This window comes from Euphorbia lathyris, chromosome 2 (genome assembly GCF_963576675.1).
Source record: "Euphorbia lathyris chromosome 2, ddEupLath1.1, whole genome shotgun sequence".
Lineage (NCBI taxonomy): Eukaryota > Viridiplantae > Streptophyta > Magnoliopsida > Malpighiales > Euphorbiaceae > Euphorbia > Euphorbia lathyris.
In genome coordinates this window covers 140,796,420-140,804,785 of record NC_088911.1, presented here as the reverse complement: position 1 = coordinate 140,804,785, position 8,366 = coordinate 140,796,420, and the positions used below count along the sequence as shown (strand labels likewise).

Sequence of the window (8,366 nt, the reverse complement as noted above, 5' to 3'; positions counted from 1 at the left end):
ATTTTTCTATAAAAAAAAGTCACTAACAATTAATGGACCGAAATATAGATTGATCGATCAAAGTAATAGATTAACCAAATTAAATTGACTGATTAATTTTTTTGTTAATAAACTGGTTAACCGAGTATGCACACTCCTAGCACGAATAAGATATTTAGCTCGAACCCAGCTCAACTTGAACTCGTCCATTTTTTTTTAAACTGAGTTCGGCTCGGCTCGGCTCGGCTCGATTACAGTAGTTTGAAATGAAAAAAAAAGATAACTATAAAAAAGGAAATGAGAACTAAGTTTAATCAACTAATTAAGTTTATGTTTAATTAATTATCAACTACCTATTTAATTATTAATAAAAATAAATTAAAAAAAAAAGGAAGAGAAGATGAAGAAGCAACAAGGAAAAAGAAAGCTTCTAAAAATGGGACGATGCTTCTCTTTCACCGAATATATATAAAGACTAAACACAAGTAATTATCAGAAACTATATGTATATGTTTATATCTATTATATCTATACATATGTATATGTATATGTAAAGCATGTCTTTCCTCATCACCTACTACTGACAACTCCACATCTTCTTACCCAATTTTCATCATCTTCCTCCATTGAAGAAAGAAAGAAAGAAAGAAACCCTACACAAATCCCCTCGATTCTCGACATTTTTGGCAATGTCAATCTTCTCTTTCCCTCTTTTTTGACAGTGTCTTTTCGTTTTCACACTCTCTAGGGCTTCAATTGATTGGATTTCAGTTTCGTTTGGGGGATTATCAGTTTCACTATCAGGTATTACTGGGATCTCACTGGATTTTTTTTTTGTTTTTTTCAATTGATTTTGACCAATTGTACTGCCGAATGTGTTGTTACCGGAAGTTTTAAATGTAATTCGGATTCTGCCGACACGCATTTATTGGGCTCCTGATCATTTTCTGATATGATTTTTTTTTTTTTTTGTCCTTGTAACACACAACGTGTTGAGCATTCATATTTGATGTCATTGTCTAATAGTTGATTGTCAAAGTTGGAGTTTAGCTTGTTATGAAGCAGAGAGATTTTGATTTTTATTTGGTGGTGAAATGAGATTTTTGTTGTGTTTTTACAGCAATTTCAGGCTCTTTCAGTTTTCAGGTTTATACTAGAATTAATAGTGATGGGAGTAGAGAAATTTTGGTTTTGATTTGGTGGTGAAATGAGATTTTTGTTCTGTTTTTACGCAATTTGGATTTTGGTTGTTGCAGTTTTCAGGTTTATGCTAGAATTAATAGTGATGAAGTAGAGAAATATTGATTTTGATTTGGTGGTGAAATGAGATTTTTGTTCTGTTTTTACAGTAATTTGGATTTTGGTTGTTGTAGTGTTCAGGTTTATGCTAGAATTAATACTGATGGAGTAGAGAAATTTTGTTTTTGATTTGGTGGTGAAATGAAATTTTTGTTCTGTTTTTAAACCAATGTCAATCTTCTCTTTCCCTCTTTTCTCCCACTTGTCTTTTCATTTTCACACTCTCTAGGGCTTGAATTTATTGGATTTCAGTTTGGTGTGTACGATTATCAGGTATTACTGGGATCTCACTGGACTTTTTGTTGTTTTTTTTCAATTGATTTTGAACAATTGTACTGAAGTCGTCCGATTCTGTCAACATGCCATTTATTGGGCTCCTGATCATTTTCTGATATGATTTGCTTTTTTTTTTTTCATTTTCCTGGTTGTGTGTTATATTCATAACTTGTTGAGAATTCATATTCGATGTCATTGTCTAATAGTTGGAGTTTAACTTGTTATGCTTGTAATAACGATGAAGTAGAGAAATTTTGGTTTTGGTTTGGTAGTGAAATGAGATTTTTGTTGTGTTTTTACACCGATTTCAGTTTTGGCTCTTTCAGTTTTCAGGTTTATACTAGAATTAATCATGATGAAGTAGAGAAATTTTGATTTTGATTTGGTGGTGAAATGAGATTTTTGTTCTGTTTCACACCAATTTTCAGTTTTGGCTATTTCAGGTTTATACTAGAATTAATAATGATGAAGTAGAGAAATTTTGATTTTGATTTAGTGGTGAAATGAGATTTTTGTTCTGTTTTTCTGCAATTTGAATTTTGGTTGTTGCAGTTTTCAGATTCATACTAGAATTAATAACGATGAAGTAGAGAAATTTTGATTTTGATTTAGCGGTGAAATGAGATTTTTGTTCTGTTTTTCTGCAATTTGAATTTTGGTTGTTTCAGTTTTCAGGTTTATGCTAGAATTAATAATGATGAAGTAGAGAAATTTTGATTTTGATTTGGTGGTGAAATGAGATTGTTTGTTCTGTTTTACAGCAATTTAAATTTTGGTTGTTTCAGTTTTCAGGTTTATTAGCGAAAATGGCATCCGATCTTAAGGAAAGCTTAACGAAGAAATACATCGGTATGGAGTTGTGGGTAATTATCACTATCTGTCTAGGAGTGGCTTGTGTAGTGATCATGATGGTTTCGTTTTGCTTTACTTATAGAAAGAAAACCAAGACAAACAACACCATGCTTCCCGTTACTCAAAGGCCTAAAGTTTCAGAGGAAATTAAAGAGATTTCCGTTGATCAAAGTTCAGCAAACAATGCTACTTTCCGCAGCCTTAATGATAAATTCAATGATAAAGAATCGGAGAAAGTATTGATCCAATTAGAAAATGGCGATGATAGTAGCCAATCAGGCTCCTTAGGTCATTTTGAGAAAGATGGTGCCGGGTCTCAAGTAGGAGAAGAGGGAACCACAGGGGTAGCTTCTTCCTACAGGCCTTCTTCGCATCCCCTCACCGCTGCTTCGCCTCTTTCCGGCTTACCTGAATTTTCGCACTTGGGCTGGGGTCATTGGTTTACTCTCAGAGATCTCCAGGTTGCAACAAACCAGTTCTCAAAGAATAACATAATTGGTGATGGTGGATTTGGAATTGTTTATCAGGGCCATCTGATGAATGGTTCTCCTGTCGCTGTCAAGAAGCTTCTGAATCCGTAAGTTGCGCACAAACTTACCTTCGAGCTATTGAAGGCTTCAGAATGTTCGTATAATTGTTATCATAGATTATGCATTATTTGACAGTCTATTTTTTTCTTTAATACAGAGGACAAGCTGATAAGGAATTTAGAGTTGAAGTAGAGGCAATTGGTCATGTTCGGCATAAAAACTTGGTTCGACTTCTCGGTTATTGCATGGAAGGAACACAGAGGTATTTTATCTTTCTGAGTTCTGAATTCAGCCTTTTACTAAAGAGTTTAATTCAACTGCTAGAATATCACATGATAGCTTTACTCTTCCACTCATAATTGCACATCCATGTTGCACGAAAACTCTTCTTCACTAGTGTTTCCACATTTCGTATCCATTTCAGTTTCTTTTCCTTTTCCATAACGTTTCCTGGTTTCCGATTTTGTTTCAGTTTCCGTTTTCGTGCAACATAGTTGCATCCTACAAATTTGTTGTCCCAAGCTTGAATTTACTATCAAAGTTTTGACCGTATTTTTGGAAAGTTATTGACTCATAAATTTCCGATGAGTACCTCATAAAATGTAGCTACTCCTAACTGTATGTCCATTATGACGAGTGCTTCAAATCTTTAAATTCTAAAGCTAAAAAGTCTCCGGTTCAGTCATATTTGTAGTTTTAAAAAGAACGGCCTGTGGTTTTTCTTGTGATTCCGGTTATGTTCTGCATCTCATTCTTCATCTTTCTGCTATAAATGTCAGGTTATTGGTATACGAGTATGTCAATAATGGCAATTTAGAGCAGTGGCTCCATGGGGGTATGCGCCAGCACGGTTATCTTACGTGGGAAGCTCGCATGAAGATTCTACTTGGCACTGCTAAGGCGTAAGCTCATCTTCCTTCGAGTTGTTTGTACTATTATGGAGGTTTTGAGTCCATTTTAACTCGTGATTGTGTACTTCAGGCTGTCCTATTTGCACGAGGCCATCGAGCCAAAAGTGGTACATCGTGACATAAAATCCAGCAACATATTAATTGACGACAACTTTGAAGCTAAGATATCTGATTTTGGTCTGGCCAAATTGCTTGGTGCTGGAAAAAGTCATATTACAACTAGAGTCATGGGTACATTTGGGTAAGTTCTTCGGATCGGTTGCGTGTAATTAAATGCTGTGTCATTATTCTTTATTTATTTGATTTGTTTTATCTAAGATTGTTTCCATAATTGAAGTTACTTCTCTAATTTCGTGGAAAATATCATATTCAGATTTCTCATGTATTTACTATTTTTGTGCTAACTTTCCTCTTTCTAATGACGGTCCAGCTATGTTGCTCCAGAATATGCCAATTCCGGTCTTCTGAATGAGAAGAGTGACGTTTATAGCTTCGGGGTTGTGCTTTTGGAAGCAATTACTGGAAGAGATCCGGTTGATTACGCTCGCCCTGATAATGAGGTATCCATTTCCGTTTTGACAGCTTCAGATTTGCATTGCTTGGTTATATTTCAAACGCACTGTCAATGCATTTACGAGTACCAGTATTATTTTTTCTGCGCTTATTTATGCCATTCATTGTGAAACATACACGACGGTGGCATTGATATTATGGTATCGGTTAAACCTTTCAGGTTAATCTGGTAGAGTGGTTGAAGATGATGGTTGCAAGAAGGCGTTCGGAAGAAGTCGTAGACCCAATGATTGAGACAAGACCATCAACAAGCGCCCTTAAACGAGCTCTTCTTACTGCTTTAAGATGCGTTGATCCAGATTCTGAAAAAAGACCAAAGATGAGTCAAGTAGTCCGCATGATCGAGTCAGACGAATACCCTGTACCCAGAGAGGTAAGATTCTAAAAAATTCCCTCTTTGATGATGGAAAGTTGCAATTTATAAAACGAAAACAGATTCCGAGAGAGTTTACTACCATGAAGCACCGATATGGGCATATGGGCAGGGGTACGACAAACGACATTTTTTTAAAATATGAGATACGGACACGGCAGGGATACACCAAATTTTATATATATATATATATATATATATATAGATATACCATAAATAACATTAATAAGTAATTATAAACCGCAGATCACATTCATAATTCATTAGAATCATTTTCATGATCTTCATCTACGAATAATACTGATTAGCTTTTAGTTTTTTATTTATTTATTTTTTTTGCAAATAAAAAGGCGGGTCCGTGCTGGTTTAATTAATTATTTATATTTAATTTTTTTATATATCAATCCTTATTTTTATAAAGTTATTTAATTTTTTTTCTAAATTTTACCTAATTAACTCTGAAATGTGTCCCCGTGTATCCCCATAAGTAAAATAAAAAATGAAAAAGGGGATATTTATTTTGCCGTATCCCGTATGTACCCCCGTGCATCCCCATGAGTAAAATAAAAAAATAGAAAAGGGGATATTTGTTTTGCCGTATCCCGTACATATCCCTTAAGTAAAATAAAAAAGGTATATTTGTTCTGCCTTATCCCGTAAGTATCCCCGGAGTATCCGATCCGCATACTCAACCTCTTAGAAGTATGGGTGCTTCATAGATTTAGTAACACGACAATGAACTAACTAACTAACGAACTAACTCTCTCCATTCAGGATCGAAGACGCAGAAGGAGTAGTCAAGCGTCAGGGATAGGAGAAACCGAAGCACTAAAGGAGAACTCCGATGCTGATAAGAGCGACAATCCAGGTACACGAACGGATGGTAGAAGGAGCCATAATCCGAAATAGACAGCACGAGATTAGTTTCGAGTTTCAAATATATGCAACACACATACATTCTTTTGACATTCCAAAATCTTATACACTATTGAATTGATGATGTTGAGGGGAGAAAGAAATCAAAGAAGAAAGAAAGAAAAGTTTCATTTGAAAAATTGTTAGAATTTAATAGATTGTAGAGAAAGATTAGTTTGTGGTTTGTCAAAAAACAACCCCCCAGGAGTGGTTTGTACAGATATTGGTGATTTTTGTTTTTTTATTTTATATTTATTTAATAATAATTTTTTGGTATTTTTTTTTTGGAAATAGTCGATGTTTGAATGTAATTGGATAAGAATAGATGTGTTATTGAATGCAATTGGACAAACATAGAGAGGTTATTGAATGCAATTGTAGGGGTGGCAACGGGACGGTTTCGGGGAATCCCCATTAAATGATTCGGGAATTTTTTCATCCCCATCCTCTCTCCGTATTTCGGAGAATTCCCATGCCCAATAAATTAATAATATTAATTTTTATATATAAAAAAATTTAATTATAATATTTTGAAAAAAAAAACAAAAACATTTAATATTGTACTGGCTACATTACATAGTAACCAACAAAATGTAACCATTTTGCTGGTTACTCTTTAATCTGTAACCAACCAATAATGGCTGGTTACAGATAATGTAACCAGCAACAATGGTTGGTTATATTGTCTATGTACATATTTTTTTTATAAAAAAGTTACTAATTTATTATGATATTTTGATATAAAATAATCGTTAGATATTAAAAAAACAACCCCCCGAGTGGTTTGTACAGATATTGGTGATTTTTGTTTTTTATTTTATTTTATATTTATTTAATAATAATTTTTCACAATTTTTTTTTTGGAAATAGTCGACGTTTGAATGTAATTGGATAAGAATAGATGTATTATTGAATGTAATTGGGTAAAAATAGAGGTGTTATTGAATACAATTGGACAAGAATAAATGAGCATTTGGAACTTTTAAAAGTTCAGCGGTCAGTTGAAGTTTTGAGGTTATTGAATGTAATTGGATAAGAATAGAGGTGTTACTGAATGTAATTGGATAAAAATAGATGAGTTATTGAATGCAATCGGATAAAAATAAAGAGTTGTTTAAAACTTTTTGAAAATTTAGAGGTAGTTGAAGTTTTAGGTTGTACTATAGATCTATTAAGCTTAAAATAGTATTGACTTTTCAATTTAAACAAATCTTATCCCTAGTTAAAAAGTCAAATTGATAGGCTTGACTCGGTTTAAGAATCGAAAAGATTGGGCCTTGAAGCTCGTTGAGCTTAGAATTTTAGGCTCGACTTGAGCTCTACAGACCAAAAATAGGCTTGGCTTGAAAAAAACTCATGAATGACACGATTCGAATGAATGTTTTAATATTTTGTTATTTAACTTCAGCACTCTAATGAAGGAAACACTAAATTTAAACTTTATAAAATAAATTTGATATATAATTTAGAACAAATTTACGCGATCTAATTAAAAAACAAAAAATTAATGAAAAAATTAAAAAATAATCGAATTTGTTCGCGAACTTTTAAATCGAATTTAAGGAAGTTCAGATTCAGACTCGTTAATACTTAAGCTGATTTCAAATTCAAGTTGAGCCCTATTAATCTGAGCTTTGATCGAACTTGAATAGTTTACAAATTATCTTTACTCATTATTAATATACTGCAATGAAATTTAAATATCAATTCGAATATTTGGCTAATTAATCCAACATTCCAAAATATTATAATATTGAATTGGTGTTGGGGGGAGAAAAAATAAAAAAAAGACAGAAAATTTTCATTTGAAATAGTCAATGTTTGAGAAAAGTTGTTATCATATTTTTAGGGTAAATTACATCTATAATCATTGAATTTTATTCATTTTCACGGTATGTCTATCAAACCATAAAACGTAATATAAAAGTTACTCAACTTTACAATTTTTGATATTATGGTCATTAAATTTCAACTGACACCTCAAAATAAAAGATTCTGAGAATTTATAATATTCTAAGCAATTTTAATTCTTAAAAATTTTGTTTTGAGGTCATCTATGTATTGTTTGGTTAGAGGAGAGAATGAATTTTTAGAGAAATGAAGCTTCATAAATGGTTATTTTGGAAAATAAAAAATGTGATTACATGATAAATATAGTTCTGAACAACTTTAATGGCCCGTTTGGTTTACATACTGTGGGACAGAGATGTCCTGCTTTTATAAAAAACTACTTTTCATTTATGAAAAGACAAACAACAGTTCCTAACTAAAACACTTAAAACTCTCTTGCTAACCAAACACCTAAACTCTTATTTTCAATATGAAAAGACAAACAATTCTTGAATATTGCTCGTTAATGGTTCGTGGCTTGTCATAAAACATCCTCCAAGAATAGACCTGTTCACAGGCCCGGATCCAGACCCGTGTTTTCTGGGTTGGACTTGGACATAAAAATTTGTTGCTAGACCCAGCTCGGTCCAAGCCTGCTAAAGTCCGTCTCTTTTTTGGGTGGGCTTGAGATTTATAAAAATTAAAATAGCGCGGCCCGTCTATTAATATTAATAAAAAAAATTTATATTTATATATTAATTTTTATTTTTACGTATAAATTTAATTTTTTATAATTAAAAATTATACATATATATTTAGGTGGGTTTA

General features: G+C 32.7%; 1 protein-coding gene across 3 annotated transcripts; it reads left to right on the top strand.

The window, feature by feature from the left end:
• Window positions 1-432: 432 nt before the first annotated feature.
• Window positions 433-5,984, top strand: LOC136220152 (probable receptor-like protein kinase At5g18500). 3 transcript variants are annotated; one of them, XM_066007869.1, is made up of 9 exons: window positions 435-783; window positions 2,340-2,403; window positions 2,489-2,983; window positions 3,094-3,198; window positions 3,716-3,838; window positions 3,918-4,088; window positions 4,278-4,407; window positions 4,581-4,793; window positions 5,568-5,984. In XM_066007869.1, the coding sequence occupies exons 3-9, from the start codon at window positions 2,514-2,516 to the stop codon at window positions 5,700-5,702; spliced, it is 1,347 nt and encodes a 448-aa protein (XP_065863941.1). In that variant the 5' UTR covers window positions 435-783; window positions 2,340-2,403; window positions 2,489-2,513; the 3' UTR covers window positions 5,703-5,984. The 3 variants fall into 3 exon arrangements, with proteins under 3 accessions (XP_065863940.1, XP_065863939.1, XP_065863941.1); XM_066007868.1 differs by having other exon boundaries at window positions 433-783; window positions 2,347-2,983; XM_066007867.1 differs by having other exon boundaries at window positions 434-783; window positions 2,340-2,983.
• Window positions 5,985-8,366: the final 2,382 nt, after the last annotated feature.

Bases quoted from the DNA above. Each gene is read 5' to 3' on its own strand.
- LOC136220152 (XM_066007868.1), top strand. From the start codon at position 2,361: ATGGCATCCGATCTTAAGGAAAGCTTAACGAAGAAATACATCGGTATG. The intron at 3,199-3,715 runs GTATTTTATCTT...TATAAATGTCAG, and splicing joins TGCATGGAAGGAACACAGAG to GTTATTGGTATACGAGTATG. The intron at 3,839-3,917 runs GTAAGCTCATCT...TGTGTACTTCAG, and splicing joins CTACTTGGCACTGCTAAGGC to GCTGTCCTATTTGCACGAGG.